The 17,574-nt window shown below is 48.9% G+C and overlaps 1 protein-coding gene across 4 annotated transcripts in view; it reads left to right on the top strand.

Annotated features, from left to right (window-relative positions):
- The window catches only part of ZDHHC14 (zDHHC palmitoyltransferase 14), a gene marked incomplete at its 5' end in the record, with an annotated part of 268,451 nt that overhangs the window by 218,157 nt on the left and 32,720 nt on the right, over nt 1-17,574 (top strand). For all 4 annotated transcript variants that reach the window (XM_082729580.1, XM_082729578.1, XM_082729579.1 and 1 more), the window contains 2 exons: nt 7,382-7,519; nt 10,825-10,868. In XM_082729580.1, the coding sequence (XP_082585706.1) occupies nt 7,382-7,519; nt 10,825-10,868 (182 nt within the window). The remainder of the gene's footprint in view (nt 1-7,381; nt 7,520-10,824; nt 10,869-17,574) is intronic.

Raw genomic sequence — 17,574 nt, 5'->3', positions numbered from 1 at the left:
CAAATTTGAACTTACATTACTGATTTTGTCAAAATGAGCCAGAGCTCTAATCCAGCAACTAAATTCCAGGAAGCTCAAAGAGCTCAATAGTGGGGCTCTCATCTGAGTCTTCCCGAGGCCAGAGATGCTGGGACAGCGAGACCGGAGAAGGCAGTGCCATTTGCCTGCCTCATTGGAACTGACACTTCCTAGGATGCCCCCCTAGGACCCCAAATTTAAGAATTCTTTCCTTCTACCTCATAATGGGCTGATTCACTTTTTAAAGTCATCGTATTTCTATTACCTTTCTTATATCTCTTTTCAAAAACTATTTGTATTACAAACTAAATTGTCTTTTCCTGCCTTCCTCCCCATTTTGGGGAGATACTATTTCTCTTTGCTTCTCTGGAAAGACATTCATTTTCCCCCCTCTTTTCAAATTTTGTTGTCATCTTTGTTTCTCAGCCATGGTCTCCCTCATGGCACAGCTGCTTCCAAAGGCTGGCTTCTCCCCTGCGTGCTTCCCCTCCTTCTAGAAGCAGAAAATTCCCCCAGCATTGGAAACCAGCCTTACAAACAGAAGTTAAGCAAACTGAGACAATTCAAGGAAATAGAAATGTGTACAGATTGCCATTGGGGGAGCTAAAGGCACCTTAGTTTTGTGTTGTCAAGTCCCCTCCCTCAATGCCCAAAAAGACTCAGTACTTTGCTGGTTAATGGAGAAGCTAGAGCAGGGGTGGGGGGTCGGGTGCAGATGAGACCATGCTTTGATTCCACATCACTGCCCAAGGTGACGTTAAATTGCATTGTAAAGTTTACAACAACTCTACATTTACTTGTTGGTTTTACATGGGAAATTTTAGTTTTTTAACCAATAGAGCTAAAAGCTGTAGAATCTTAATTTATAGGCCATTTGCAAGGGCTCAAGACTGGAAAAAATCCATACAGGGACTAAGAAAACAGAGTCATTTTGCATTTTACTTTATAGCTCACAGGGGCCTTGGAGCTTATCGAATTCAACTTTTTACACGTGGAGAAATTGAGTCCCCATGTAGAGATGATAAATGAAGGCCACAAAATTAGTCAATATGATATTACAGGTAGAATTCATCTTCAGGTAAGGAGCCTTACTCCTTAGCAGTGGGGTAGAAGACCTTCCCTGATATGTCCCTTTGCCCCAAATAACCCCCAAAGCCCACAGTCGCGATAGATTTGTCAAATCCGTATGTCTCCAAAGGAGACCCCTCTTCTGATTTTCCTTCTGCTGACAATGTGGTCATCATTTGCTGACAATGTGGTCATCATTTGATACATTGGAGGACTTCCTGATTGAGGGCAGGCATCCCCAGACTTGAGCTAGCTAGGTCTTGCTGGGTTGTGGGTGCCCAAGTTTGCTTCTGTAGGAGGCAAGGGCCGGGCCTTTAGGGCCATCTGATACAGCAACCAGCCCAGGAGTCAGGAACAGGTGGTGGTTTAGGGTTCGGGTTAACACCTGGACTCTAGTGCCAACTTCTCCAGCTGCACTTTCTCATCTCTAAAATGGGCATAATAGTGTCAACCTTACCAGGTTGCCTGAGAAGTAAAGGACACATTCATGTGAAGTACTGAGCACAGTGGCTGGCAAGGACTCGTGGGGATAAAAGTGGTAAGAGTGAGAGAAGGAGGAGGAAGTGGAGTGAGCATCCCAGGCTGTTTTCCAGAAACCTAACCAGTCCTTGAACATAGCAGCAAAGCTGTTTTAACTTGGGCCTTACCAAAAGTTTAGAACGGTATGAATTATTTAGTGTCTAAGAAGTGCATGGGAATCATAAAGGCCAGATAACAATATGTACCACTCTAATATTTCATCAATTAAAAAAACAAACAAACAAACAAACAAAAAAAGGTATCTCATAAGGCAAGATTTTTCTAATTTGGGATGTTGAAAAACAAAAAAGCCCTAGGTTTAAAGAAAAATAATTTCCCATTTCATATATTTGAAAACATTTAACTTAATTTAGAGGTAACATTTAAATTAGGAGTTTTAAATTTCAGTTGTATATTTCCATCTATTTTTTCACATGATTCCCAAGATGCTCTTGGGGGAAGAAATTGGGATTATTTCCCTTCCGACCAAGCTGAGATGCAGCCCAACCAGAGCCCAGAACCATTGTCTGGAAAATGCACAATTTTCTGGTCTGCAGCTGCCTGGACTGAGGGTACGGTCTTCCTCTATCTTTGGATTGATTCCACTCTTGAGGGCCTATATTAGAGCCAGACTTTGAGGAGATTTTAACCTCTTAAACTTTAAAGCATTGTATTTCTTTCTCTGGCAGCCTTCAAATACAACTTCTGCAAATATTTTTGCCTTAATGTTTCAGTGGATTGTTCTATCCTCGCGCAGTTTTAATACCGCTCCTGTTTTCCTTGTGTTTGGGGTCTTTTTCCTATTCCATTCCTTCCCCTGATCTTCCTTTAGTTGGAGGAGAGACACAGTCTCCCCTCCAAACCTGCGGCTCTCGATGGGCAGAGTGTCTCTGGGTGATTCCCTCCTCTGTAAAGTGTGGGCATAGCACCTACAATGGGGCTGTTGTTCAGGGTAAATGACAAATGACAAGGTAATCCTAACAACACATAATACATCATGACGTAACAGGCAGCCGATAAACGGTACCTTCAATCATCACTAATAATACTGTGTTCATTATTATTTTGAGTTTTGAGCTAACAAAGTAAGACCATAATTTGCTTTTCTGGGGCCTCCTTCCCCCACTAAAGATCTCAGGGCAGGTGACTTTTTGAAGTTGGCCTGCCTCCCAGCCATAGCATCTGGGTCTTCCCAGTCCATCCTCTGGAGCTTTTGATAAAACCTCCCCGCCTCCGTCTGTTAGTGGGAGAAGCCAGAGGCCCCTTCTCGCCATGCGATGACTCACACTGTCCAGTTGGTGCTCTGGTCGACAGCTGCCACCCCTCAGGCTTGTCTGAGTGCTTTCAGATCTCACGGACCCCTGCCTTTTCCTCAGGTTGGCTCGCCCAAAATCTTCTCTTTCACCAGCATATTCCATGTCTGCACCTGGCAACCAGCGATCACTTGGATACCTACCAAAAGCCATTAAAGGCATCTCTTCATTGGCTTGATGCCTGTGTGTTGAGTGTCTGCCAGGCTGTTCGGGTAGCTAGAAATGGTTTCTTGCTGCACACTCACCTGGGGAAGGAGGGGAGGACAATTCACAGATGATTACAGGGCAGCGTGGTGCTAACAGCGCTGAGGTCAGGGTGCCCCAGCTAACTCCTCAGATCTCCAGTCTTTTCAGAGAACCTTCCATGTTTGTCTGCACCTACTGCCCCTCTGTGCTGTCCCCCTCCTGTCAGGCTCTGTTCCGGTGTGCAGGGAAGGCTGAGCACAGATCCAGGACAGTGCGACAGCACAGGAATAGCTCCTGGTGCTTTGGAAAGGAACCCTCCAGAAATGCCACGGTGTAGAGACCACTCCCTTCTGGCAGGGTCCAAACTTGAGAATCAAGGGCTGTGGCAGCAGCTCCAAAAAATTTATTCTTAAAAGACTCTCCCACAACACCCCATACACCCACCGCCACCCCCAACCCCAGGACAGACGACACTCCATTTAACTTTTCCCTGCAGGAAATACACAAACTGACCTCTAGTGACAGCTGTTCGAAACGTCCCAGATGTTGCGGACGCATGCAGCTACCTTTGCCAGCTGTTGGGTCCCCCTTCTCCTCCCTCAGATGACCTCTTGCCCAGGCAGTTCCTGCTTCCCACAGGCTCCCCGAGGGCATGTCATGCACACTTCCTCTTGCTCCAGCTCGGCCTGTACCCAATTCCTGTCTGCTCCTCTCCCTGGAAACTGAGTCACAGGAGTCTTCCCATTCAGAACAGCCCCAGGTGCCCCCTGAGCTTCCTCCACTCCGAGCAAGGGCACATGTGTTCTGAGCAGAGCCATGCAGGACGGGGTGAGCACCCCTTGTCCTGCTTTTATCCCCGACCCGTAAAGGGAGGACGCGGTGTGCTTGCCAGCACTGGCGAGAGAGAGCAGACTGCGTGAGATGCTAAAGTAGCTTTTCTCGGCGAGGAGTTCACTCCTTAAGTGCGAGAAAAGTTGGAGTCTGAAAATAAAGCATCGCATCCAATAAGATGAGGAGCATCTTGAAGCCACGGAGTGTTGTTGTTGCTGTTGTGTTCCTTCCTGGCACTTGGCATGGCACCGGGCACCTGCAGAATACTCAGGAAGGGCCACGTGCATTTCATGGCCGGGAGTCCCGGAGGCAGATGGAGCGGGCTTTGTGCCAGCTTTGCTGTGCACCAACTGAGCGCAGTGTTGGGCAACACGCTTGCTGGCGTGGACGTCCTCTTGGGAGTATGAGCGTTTATGCAGCCATTTGACAAACACGTATTAAAGACTTAGCGTAGCGCTGGCAAACACAAGCAAAAAATGAATGATTGTGGAGAAAAGTGGGGGTAGAGTGGACAGGACCTGTTGAAGGTGGCCCATGCCATTTTGGCATCACCAGTGTGTGGTTGGATGAAGAGAGATGGGATGAAGAGAGACTTCCCCGTGGTGGAGAATCCATGGAGAGGAGAAGGGGCCCAAGCTGAGCCCCAGCGGGCAGGCCACCGCCGCTAGTCGGGCAGAGAGAGACGTTTAGGAAGGGGCTGGGAGGAGGGCGCTGGGAGAGCCGGCGTTCCCGCCATTCCTGGTTTCGTAGGACCCTCCCAGACGCCATGAGCAAGGGTCTCCTGCCCCTCACCTTCCCCAGCTGCTCTGCCTCCCGCCAGAAGACCAGAGTTCCCGCTTAGCTAAGACTTCTCAGCTAGAAAGAAAACAGCCGCCTGCCCCGCTAGCCATGGTCTACCGTGGGCTACAAAGACCCTGGTGCTTCGAGGGGCCGTGTCCACAGTGCTAGTTACACCTCCCAAGCCCTGGCGTCCTCTGCGCTGATAGATACTTGAGGCAGAGGCTCAGTCCACATCGTATCTGGGGTTTGGAAATCGGCTTTCACAGCTGGAATCAGAAGTTCCAATCTAGCATGTCCTCCTGTGCCCCCGGGTTTCTACCTCCCATTCCCCTGTTCGGTCCTCATGGATCAAGAAAAAGAGGCTTCTCAAAATGACAGACTCAAAGTCTTAGGAATATCTGGTTGGTTCAGATTTTTTTTCCTTTTTTTGCCTTTCTTTGTGTAGACGTCTTCTCGTATAGTCTGTGTAGACCAGTGACTTGGGAGAAATGAGGTGGTTTTGGCACAGGAGTTAACTTTTCCAGCTGTGTGGACTCGGCAGCCCACGTTAACACAGGACAGGGGACCGCCACCAGAGATCCCTTCGCGCAGGTGTCAGCTTCGTACCGGCCAGCAGCTTGTCACTAGGCCAGTGAGCTCTGAAATCTCTCTTTGGCGTCTCTGTTCACACTGGCCGTTTCTCCATAACGCACCTTGAGAGCTAGGATGGATATTACAGTTCCTTTACCACCACTGTTCCGAATGTCCCTTGTGCCCTTTTCAAGAAGCAATCTTGCAGGAGACATAAAATGGGAGATGAGTGATTTATGACAGGTGACCAGAAAGAAAGGACCCTCTGCCTTTCCTGGCTTTGGACTGGCTTACTTACATAGTCGCACCTCCCAAAAGCCTCTCTGTATGTTTTTAAAACATAGATATTTAAAATCTGAAAACTGGGTAGAAGATAAGCTTGGGAAAGACCCCAAGTGAAAAGCTAAGGTGTCCCCCGCCCCCCAGTGTTTTTGGCCCCCGTGGGCGGCAGGCGGTGTAATCAGGGTGAGTGTGTTAGTAGGACACTCCACATAGTCCTTCTGGAAGGAAGATCCGCTGAGCCGCAGAGAAGAGAAGCCCTTGGCCATGACTTGCAAGGGGAGGGACAAATCACAATGGCATTACAGAATTTGTGTGAAATTCCTGCAGTGAGAAGATGTGAATTTGTCCGCAGGCTTCCAGGGGAGACAGTGTTAGAGCACCCAGTGTCAACCCTCAGGCGTCCACAGGGCACCAGGGCCAGCGTATGGGGGGGGGCCTGGCCTCAGCTTCTGGCCCCCCTGCTCCTGAGGGGTCTCTTCTCCTCTTTCTAGGACTCAGTTTGCTCCTCTAGAAAAGGCAACGTCATTTTTCCTCCTAGAAATGGCTCAAGGCCAGGGGTATCAAGACATGCAACTTCTCTCGACAAACCACAAAACACCGTGTACTTTTTTTTTTTTTTTAAGATTTTATTTATTTATTTGACAGAGATCACAAGTAGGCAGAGACACAGGCAGAGAGGAGGCAGAGAGGAGGAAGCAGGCCCCCTGCCGAGCAGAGAGCCCGATGTGGGGCTCGATCCCAGGACCCTGAGATCATGACCTGAGCCAAAAGCAGAGGATTAACCCACTGAGCCACCCAGGCGCCCCAACACCGTGTACTTTTAAAAATGCGCTCCCAGATATTAGGTAACCCCTCAACAAGCCTGTAAGAGCATCTTCCCTTTACAGGTAACTTAGCTGAGAATTGCGGACTAAAAAATCTAGTGTGTTACATTGGACGTGAAGATCACAGTTTGATTTTTAAAATACAATTTTCCTACAACTATTGAAATAGTGGAGACATTCCTTGGGAAATGGTTGTTATGGGATGTGAGAACAAGAGGAGGACCCCTCTGTCCTACCGCCCCTGTGACCTCTGTCTGTGGCTACTCGCACGCACACACGCACCCCCGTGCACGCATGCGTGCACACAAACAAGACAGAAGACTGTTGTGTGAATCTCGGAGGCTTTTACAGAAGAAGGAAATCTTTTCTCATCATGATAAGAATTTGAGTTCCCATTCCTTTAAGTTACTGCTTGAGAGGAAGGTGTGTTCCTCGTTTTTTCAAAACAGCTGAGTTCTGTTGGAAGAATGATTCTGTTCTGGAAACATCTTCATGTTAAGCATTTCCCTGAGTGGTGCATTTGGAAATATGTGGTTGGATGTGATTTTGTGGTACAGTTGACCTTGACCAGCACAGGCCAGAACCTCGTTGGGCCGGTGATTCCTGGGCAGTCCTCCATAAACACAGCGCAGTGCTGTGAATGTATTATCTTTTCCTTACAGTTTCCTTCATAACATTTTCTTTGCTCTAGCTTACTTTATTGCCAGAGTAGAGTATATAATAATATAACGTGTAAAACATGTGTTACCCGACTGTGTATGTGATTGCTGAGGCTTCCAAGCAACAGAAGGCTATCAGTAGTTCCATTTCAGGGGAGTCAAAGTTAGATGGGGTGTGCAGCTGTGCGGAGGCCAGCATCCCAAATCCCGGCACCGTTCAAGGGTCGATGGTTTGTCAGAGTATTGGGGGGCAGGGAGGGGCTCCCTCGAGTAAAAAGACATTCTATTAACTGATTTCCTTTTTTTTTTTTTTTTCTGCCTCTCATTTCAGAACGGTTTGATCACCACTGTCCCTGGGTAGGCAACTGTGTGGGGAAAAGAAACTACAGATTTTTTTATATGTTTATTTTATCTCTGTCTTTTCTGACAGTCTTTATATTTGCATTCGTTATCACCCACGTCATTCTTCGTAAGTATGCTGGCGAAATCAGATGATGTATGTAACCATGTGCCTGCCTTTGGTTTTCTGATTTAATTTTGAGTTAGTATTTTGATCATTTCGGGCTCTTTCTTCTCTTTTCCCCTCTCCTGTTCCTCTCCTCACGTCCAGCCTGCCCCTTCGTGTACGCCCCTTCCTCCCTCCCTGTCTCCCCTCCCTCCCCGCCCTCCCTCCCTGTTCCCCCTCTCTGTCACCCCCCAGCCTCTTTCTCTGCCCTTCTTCCTGCCCCTTGTTCCTCCTACTCCCATTCCTCATCTTTCCAGCCACAGCTACCAGATCACCCAGATCAAGCTCTCTTTGCACTTACAAGATTTTTTCCTTCATAGGCTTGCCCCTGTTCCAACCTCAGTGACCTCACTTTCTCTTTGGCTCAGGGATCCCCTGGAAGACTCATTCCCACATTTCGCACAAAGGAGAAGGTGCTGCAATGATAAGCATCAAACAGTAGTTTTGTTTTACTTTTAACATGATACTGGCTTATGTAAGAACAGTCCCCATCCTGAGAAAACAATGTCTAGGGAATGAAGACTGGGTTTCCACACACACATACACACACACGCACACACACACACACACACACACTCTAAAGATACACAATCAAAAAGATTTCCAGTTATCGGCTGACCATTAGTAAATCCCTGGTATACGAAGGAAGCAACTTTATTAAAAACGAGATTGGGATATTAAGGAGATTAATATGTATTTGCCTAGGCAGATGACATTTTTCATTTCCTATTCTGAAGGTCATAACTTTGAATTTCTTTTGACTTCTGGTTATCCACTTTCCAACAACAGGGAATGATGAGAAGGAAGGAAATTGGCTTTGAACTATAAACTTAAGCTTTTAAATTTCCGTTCCAGTGCCATTAGCAACATTAAAGTCGAGCACTGCCTCTTGTCCACATTCCAGAAATGGAACCGCCCATTAGCAAATGCAGAGCTCCCTTTTGCCCTGTTTCTGGGAGCATCTGAACACGGCCTCCCTTTCTCCCCATGGGGCAGTGCTGAAACCACAGATGGTGTGCTAAGGCTAGAGTTACTCTCGGCCTCTCTTTTAGTGGGGCGGGGGCTTAAGCCAAGGAGACAGTATGGAGAATTTCACATGGATGTGTTGGTCAAATTCAGACATGAAGTAGAATCTCCCAAATTTTCATGGCATTTTAAAACTTAGGTCCCCTTCTTTGGGCTGAAATCCCTTCATACCAACGGGACTCGGGCTGGGCGTCTATGCTTGAGGGCCGAGACCCCGTGCGCTCCCAAGAAGGGGCTAGCCATTTGTTAGAGGCCCTTTCCACACTCACCATGGCCTCTGCAAAGGCACCTTTTCCCTCTCATTTCAGAGTTGAAAAGTGGTAAAAATGCAGCCAGGGTCCTCTCTGCATCTTAAGAGGCAAAAGAATCAGAAACGACTCGAGAAGAAATAAACACCGAGACCTCAGTGCATTTAGGACATTAAAAAATAGAATTTAAACTTGACATTTTTGGATCATCTTTAGCAACTTCAGAATGCTTTTCTATGTATATTATCGGGACATATTTATGACCTTGCCCCTGTGTTCTGGACACCAAGGGCCAGTTTTTGCTTGCACACCTGCACACGTGAGCTTCGGGAGCACACGCACACACACACTCACAGTGAAACTGGCCACTGCCCCCACAGTTGGGTGATGTACACTGCGCTTTATCTCCCCTCAGGTTTTAGTCACCCTAGACCCAACAAAATGGAGTTTGCTGTCATTTACGCTTATATATTTTAATCCCATCAAAATAAAACAACAACAAAAAAAAACCAAAAACATTCAGAATTTATCTGCTTGCAAGTTACCAGAATATGTTGAACAAAAGCAAATAAGGATTTTCCTCTCCTCTTATTCTGCACCCACCCATCCCCCCCACCAACAACCCCACCTCCCCCTGACTTGGCTCGGCACTCAGTGCTCTCAGGAAGGGTATGTTTTTACATGGCTCCCATGATCCCCCAATATTCTGAAAACATTGGCCAAGGCAGGACACTGAGAGCAGCTGGAGAACTGTCCTGAGTTTTCCCTGCCAGGTAACAGGCTCCGGGGGTTGGGGAGGAGGGGGTTGGAGGCCATGACAGGAAGGGGAGCCAGGGCGGAATCCTGTGGCAGCAGAGATTCTGAGGAAGCGGACAGCCAGACTTCCTCATTGAGAATGGAAAGTTTGGGAAAGCGGGCCAGTTTAGATTCAGTAGGGAAAGAGAATTCATTTCTTTTAATGTCCTCATTTTACTTCTCTAAGATCTGCCCCAGCCCACTTGCTGGTTTTGCCCCCCCGGCCTCACAGAGATGGAAGCGACAACCTTAAGCTTTCCTTATTCGTCTTCCCACCTTTGGGCATCCTAGCCCCGGGCACATCTTTGTGCCTCAGTGGTGGCCACTGGGGAAGACAGCACAGAGGAAATGGGACTTTGGGGACAAATGCTTAGCCCTCCCGTGGCCAGCCACAGTTCCCTCTTACACAGAGGGGTGTGGGACCCTGCCTCTCACTCCCCTGTGCAGCTGCGGCAGCACGGGACACTGTGCCCAGCCCAGCTGTTCCTCTGCTGCTGCTCCAGGCCGGATTCCATTCCCCACATACACAGCTTCACCCAGCACAGCAGGAACCGCTCGGGGATGGGAGCTCCAAGCATTCCTCCTCTTGGGCTTTTGTGTTTAAAAACCATGACTACAACGTGTAAAAGACAAAATGTTTCTTGTCAGATGCATCTTTCCTCAAGCCCCTAAAGAAAGTATTTTTTGCACCAGCAATTCACTCCTAAAGGAGTGAGTAATAAATTGTCACTTTATGAGCTATGTTGTACTCCGGGTGCAGAAAAAGACATCTTTTAGATGCAGCCTAATTTATAGGATGTCCGAGGTCAACAGTTAATGAACTTTGGAAAAACAGTCTTTCATAAGAGAAGAGGAAGAAAATAACATCCCATATTCTGTTTTCCTATTAAAATGAGGAAAACAAAGGAGTAATCAGAACTATAATTTATGGGAAAGTATGCAGACATCCATCTGCTTTTATTGAAAAAATATCCTGCAGATGTTGGGCCTAATTATGAATCTGCCATTTTCTTGTTAAATAACTTGAGTTGGATCTCGGTCCCGGATCAGCATCCTGGGAGCCGTAGCACAACAAAATGTAATTATTTAATTGATCTTTAGACACCTATTATTTTTATGTAGATGAGGGAACTTCCAACTTAAGGGCTGTTTCTCTGGAGGTGAATGTTTGAATACTAAATTTTTTTTTCATTTCCACAGGTTCACAGCAGACAGGATTCCTAAATGCGCTTAAGGACAGTCCTGCAAGATATCCTTTGGGGTTGCCCTGGTTCCCACAATGCTAACGTGCTAAGTATTGGGCTGACCTTCTACTCAACTACCTCTTCCTCTGTGCCTTCACTTTTCTTCTCAGAAATTCTATTCTCCTTTGTTCCTTCTAAAAAAGTATGTTCACGTGACAAGCAGTAGCGTCCAAAGGTTTGAACCTGGGCATGACTTGTTTAGGCATGTATTAAGTTGAAGTGCTCTCGAACTAGAAAGCTAAGTGTAAATCCTTTCTCACTCTCAAAACATGCATTGATTTTTGTTAAATCAGGTTGGTATGGGCAGGAGTCCGGCGGACTTCATTTTGATGAGCAGGGGGTCCATGCGAAGTGTTTACAGACACCCTTGGTGGGTGGCCTGCTCGCTATGAGGTCACCAGATGGGAATCCTCGGACCCCCTTTATGGATTCCTTCTGGGAGTGCTGTTAGGCACACCTTCAAGCAGTCCAGATAACCTAGATTATTCCCAGGCTCAGAACACCTTTTCACAGTCTTGAATGGACTAACTGAAAGATGGTCAATCTCAAGACATTTGGATTGATCCCACCCTGCCAAGCAGTTTGTATGGGCACGTGCTATTGTATTTTGAACTTCTTGAAAGAAAATGTTCACCCATGATGGACTTGAATGGGCTCCTTGCCTCACCTGTCCCCCTAGATTTCCCATTCATTAGTGTAGGGTTGGCCCCCTGGACCCACTGACCTGGCTCCATCTGGGACCGCCTCTCTTCCTTCTCCGTATAACCAAGTAGACTGCACTTGAACTTCTCATTTCTCCCAAAAGTCATCTTCATCTTGTGGTAGAGGATTCTTAAACAATGAATGAAGAAGTTTGCTAAGATGTATATATCATTTATATCATTTCGTTATTAAAATGAACCAGCTCGTGTCCCTGGGGGCGTGTGTGTGTGTGTGTGTGGTGTTACTTAGGTATTTGAAAACAAATGTGGTCCTGTATATATTTTCATTCTATAAAGTATCTCCATTTTGGTACTTCTGTATTTAAAGCACAGAATGTTGGTTACAAGTACAGAGTCTATAGTCAGCTGATCTCCCAGAAAGGGGGCAGGGGCATATGGAAGATCTACAAAGCCGACTTGAAGAATACATTTTACAGGTACATCCTGTCTTCTATGAAGGATCTGGGAGGCAAGAGTTAGCTAGAAGTTATCCAGAAGGAAAGGTGGTCCTGAGATCAAAATTGTCAATGTCCGTGGCCGCTAAGAACAGGTCCCACGGGAAGGGTCATTCTTTGTCTCTCTTCCCAGTGCTGTCAGCGGCGACTCCATCCACCATCTCCTCTGTGCCCTTCTGTTGTCACATGTTGCTTGGGTATATCTTATAGTCAAGACTTGTCTTGAAGAAGAGGCTCATCTGTCTTTCAGAAAACTGGTTGCATCATGAAAACATGCCGGTCTCATGAAGTTTTATAAATGCACCTGAGAACCAGAACTGAGGACTGGGCTGCAGCCGGAACGCCTTCTGAAGCCTCGAGAGGGTGGCAGCCTAAGCCACCGCCCCTCCTCTGTCCCTGGCACCTGTGATTTCTCCGACAGTGTGTGCCTGTATGGATGCCTGTGGAGCTTTCCAGACAATGAATGGGCATCAGTGCTGGGGACTCTTCTGCACGGGGAGGGGAGGTGAAAGCCTGACCTGGGACCTGGGGGATCTCAGGTGCTCCAATCCCTGGGGACAGCAGGCTCCCTCCTGCTCGCTGGGGCTCACCTCCATACCCCCTTCGTGCACAGCTGTCCCCCTGGAGCAGAGCACACGCACTTCTTGTGTGTGGTTGGTCTGTTGTTGACGGGTCTTCCTGATAGCTATTACAGACCTCCCAATGCATGGATCTTATCATATCCCAAGGAAGGACCAAAGAGCGAGATCTGGATTCCTGCTTACCCTCACAGTTATGATGTTTAAGGTCATTTCTTTGAACCCTTTTGTGTCTCAAGTTGTTGACCTGCTAGAGTTAGCCATTCCGTACTTGACATGCTGTGGCGACAAAGTCAGTTATACGAAATATAAGTGAGAACACCCAGCACCAGAATATTGTTTATGTGCATGACAGGAGTGATTTCAAAGAAGCATCTTTTGTGGCAAGATGTCCAATGGGCGGTCTCTTCCAGAACCTTCTTTCAGAGCACATGTCTGCTCATTCTCATGATTTGGCTGTGCTCTTGTGTATAATCAAGAGCATTGCGTTCCTCAGGAAGGGAAGCAGACAGATGCTGCTGGTGGAAAGAGCGGCCCGCTGACTTTGCAGGAGAAACCGTCCACACAGAAAGGAGAGGAGAGAGAGAAATGCTCTTGTCAGGTTCCGAGCAAATTTTAGCTTGTTTTCCCTCCAAATTACATTCTCAGGTAGAAGTAAAGAGTCTTAGCTATGGCCCAGATTTTGAAAACACGCAGGCATCTCAGTCACTGCCTTTCCAGATGGTGTTGCGGGATCTCGGGGCTGAGGTATGTCCCTTCTTGTGTGTCACCCGGACATGGCCACTACGTCAGGAGCTGGGCAGCCACCTAGCCCAGTCAAGAGCCTGTGGCGGCCACCACCTGCTTGTGATTGTGGGACCGACCCCCAACATGCGCCTGCTGTATTTTGGAGGCTTCAAGCAACATAAAGTCATTGCTGTGCTGTTCTGTAGGTCAGAAGGCCGCAGGCTTGGCTCATTTTTGCTCTGGGTCCCACAGCGCTGAAATCAAGGCATCACCAGCCTCGACTCTCATCCGGAAGCTCCGGGGGAGAACCCTTTCTTGGGCTCATTCGGGTGCTTGACCATGTCCGTGGGTTGTAGGATGAAGGACCCTTTCTCCATTTTCAGATTCAGGACTTCCTTACTCTTCAGAGAGAGCAGCAGCGGGCCGGGTCCCTCCCACACTTTGAAACTCTCCCGCCCACCTCTCCCACCTCAGCCAGAAAGGCTCTCCGCTTCTGAAGCGCGGCCGCAACCTGAGAATTCAGGACGATCTGCCCATCTCAAGGTCTGTGCCCTTACGTCTGTCTGATGCCCTGCTAGAGGACATCAGGGACCAAGAGCAGGCCCCCAGGGGAACGTGACAGCACAGCGGCCCAGCGGGGACAAGACGGGCAGGGAGATGACAGGAGCCGTGTGAGCAGCATCTTTCTTCACTCTTTCGGAAACAGTGGGGAACTTCAGGAACATCAGACTTGCCCGTGCTAAGAAGTGAGGTGCTGGGTTTTTTAGTTACAAAGAACATAAATGAATTGAATACCGAACGCCCCCTCCCCCGTCGGTTTGACTCCCGCCAGGCTCTGGGTGCTGACGCGTCTTCTCAGTTTGGAAAAGAATCCCTCCTTCTATCGAGTGAGTCTATTAAAAGGGTTGAGGTCTGATGATTTATCATGAATTGGTATTCCAGAAGGAAAAGCATGCCTTAGGTCTGTGGGGCTGTGATGTGTTTTTGAGAAAATCCGAAGTTCTGGTTAGGAGTGATTACATGTGTGTGGTAAGTCAGGCCAGTTCCCATTCAGTTATCTGTTCAGTATATCTGGCTCCTGCCTTTCCTGTGGACACATGTGTGGCTTTGGGAGGGGCACGGGAATGGCCAGGTGGTACCAGTGAGGGGCTGTTCTCAGCTCGCAGGGGAAGGTGTGCTCACCGCTGGGGCAGCAACCCCAGGTCACAGGGACAGGGGCGGTCCCAAAGATGATGGATCGTGCTGCTGGGATGGTAGAAGCTTCTAACATCAGATCATGTTAATGCTCCCAAGCTCCCTTCCATCGCTGAGGCCCTGGGAGTCCGGGCCTCTTTGGAGGTGGTTGGTTTCTGACGGATGAGACGGATCTGGGAATTTCACCCTCATGGAAACCGCTCCCTGGCTGCTGGCCTTGCTGCCCTCAGCTCATCCTCTCCAGCCCCGCAGTCCCGACAGGGCCAGAGTCTGTCCCGCGCCAAGTTCTTAGAACAAGAGGTTTTCTGGGGCGTTGCCTGAGCGCAGAACTGAAGTCCCCTGTTGCCTCTGCCTGTGACCCAGCCGAGAGTTCTCGGGCAAGAAAATAACTCAAATTTATGTTTTCCGTGGCCTCCAATCTGATCTCCGGACCATGATATCAAAACATCGTGGCAAGGAATCAGGGCACCGGCAAAGGTTTCTCTCTCAGTGGATTTACCGCAGACTATCCAACTGGGAGCCGTGTCGTTGATGAAACAAGAGAAATGAGAAGCACAGATGGCGAATTAACAGCGAGCTGAGACACCTTATCAGAGATACTGGCGCGAATGAGGGAACCACCAATGCCGAAGCGCATTCTATCCAAGGGGGCAGACAGCAAGGGTGGGCGGGGTGGTTCATGCTTCTCTTCAGCGAGCATCTGTTGATGCCAAGATCTGGTGGAGGACTCTGATTTTTCAAAAGCAGAATAAATCTTAAGTGGCATCAGAAATCATAGAGAGCTTGCGCTGGGGCCGAAGGGTGGGGGCTGGTTCCAGAAGGGCATCGCGCAGGGGAATCAGGAAAGGCTTTGGCAGGTGGTGTTTGCACAGGGCTTGGAAAGATTCGGGGGGGCTTGCTAACAGGGACATGGAGGGGAGAGGTCTCCAGCAGAACTGAGAGCCTGAGCAAAGCCTGGTGGTTGGGGAGGGGGCGGGGGTTGGCATCTCAGCACGTGTCAGGGAAGAACAGGGAACATGTAGGGCCGGAGCTGGGTTTGTGTTCATTCGTTCCCTCAACAAGGTTTGCGGGGTGCTGGCTCCCAGTCAGCCGGCCTTCTGCCCTCATGGTGGAAGCACACAGATGTCCTTGGGCTCATACACGTGGTAGGCAGGGGCAGGGAGGCCGGGATGGCTAACCCCAGTTGAGGGTAGGGGTCAGGAGTGACTGCTCCCAGGAAGGGAGGGGCCTGAATAGCTTGGAGTGGGACCACCTTCCTCCCCTGGATGCTAGGGAACCAGCTTAGATTTTTGCCAGGTGATGACATCCCCAGAGCTGGGTTTTGTTGTTGCCTTAATAACACTCACCTTGCAGCAGGGAATTACAGGGAAGGAGGGAGGACATGCTTATAGGGGAAAGGCCCCCAAAATTGAATGAGTGACTAGGGGACAGCTTAGCCAGCAGCTCGGCAGTCAGATCAGTATTGCTGGGAGGGGATGGGGTGGAGGGTCAGAGCCAACTCTGAGGGTTCAGCCCTGGGTGTCCAGGAGAGAGGGCACAGCAGAAAAGGGAGACTGCCAGCACTGGTTTCGGGGGAAATAAGTCCTATTTGCAGTCTACTGAGGAGCAGAACCTAAACGATGACACCTCCCCCCCCGCCCCAGGAACCGCTGTGTGAGACTAGAAATACCTTCAGGATCCTCTGTAGTTCATTGCATGAAATACTGGAGGAAGAAGTCAAGAGCCTGCGGTGACCATGCTCCAACCTCACAGGAAATGGGGCCCGTCACACGGTGCCTGGGGAACCATATGGCCACGCCCTGGGCTCCCCAGCTTCGAGGTTCCACGAGGTGGAACCCCACAGGGACAGGACCCCAGGGCAGGCGGTGTCATTTGAGGAGGAGCCAGAGAAGGGAAGCCCTGTGATCAGCGGGTCGTTGCAATGAAATGGCATTAACATCCAATTAAAAGGATTACAGTCATTTTTAATCATGACTTATTGTTCGGTGCTCCCAAACGAAGAGTTTCCAGTGGTTGCTAAATCAAATGGTAATTGATTCTGCGTGGGTGGAGGCTTCTGACAGAAAGCCTTTTTATCCCCAGTTTGCATTCATTTCGAGGCGCAATGTCTGAAAGCCACCAGTGGCCTAATGGACATGGTTCTGTTTGAATGGAATGTGGTAGAAGGCTTGGAGTTGGCTCAGCGCCCCCAGGAAGGAGGGACACCGTACTGCCTGTTGCAAAATTAATGAAGGCAGCACAAGCCTTTGCTAAACTCAGCTTTTAGGACCCTTCTGTCCCAGTATCTGTGGATCCTCAAAGGGACCCCAGAAAATCAGTAGGACAGGCGCCCTGAGGTCCCTTACAGCTGAGTCAGCACTGAAGGGTCATGTGCCCCCAATTTCTGCTCAACAGTGTCGCCAGAACTAGGGGCCGGATCTTCTCACCGCCAGTCCCTCTCTCCACGCAGGGAGTGGAGATGCTTCCCCGGTGCCTTGACCAGTCTGACTGGGGAAGTCCCGTGAAGAAGCAGCATCAGATTACATCTCATGAGGGCACAAAGTCGGGGAGGATGGTGTTGGGTTTCTTAAATCACCCAAGTACTACAAGAACATACTCTCATTGTAAGAGATTTCAAATGGTCAGAAACAGAAGCATTAAAAAAAGGAGCACTGCTCTTGACCTTGTCAGTGTTTGTGGGTCTTTCCAGATGGTATTCTGGTATGTCCGTGCACATACCAATGAGCCATTGCAGGGACAGTATCTGCCACGTGAATCACCGGGACGTGAAGGGCCTGCACCCCCGACGCAGGGTGGCGCTCTGGTGACAGTGGCACGAGCTGCGTTTCCCATCTCTAAGGACTATAGGGTCATCCAGTAGATGTGGAAAACATGCTGACAGATTCCTGACCCCAAATATCCACAAGCATCCAATGCTGACGTAGACACTGAGTCTAGAGAAGAGAGGGCGGCTTCGCTGAAGGCCGCCCTTCCACAGAAACCCTTCCGGGGGGGGGGGGGGGCTGCCGAGTTTACTGTAATTTTTAAGGGGGAAAAGAAAAGATGACCAAGA

Source organism: Mustela nivalis, assembly GCF_964662115.1.
Source record: "Mustela nivalis genome assembly, chromosome: 5".
Taxonomy (NCBI): domain Eukaryota; kingdom Metazoa; phylum Chordata; class Mammalia; order Carnivora; family Mustelidae; genus Mustela; species Mustela nivalis.
This window is presented reverse-complemented; position numbering and strand designations above follow the sequence as displayed.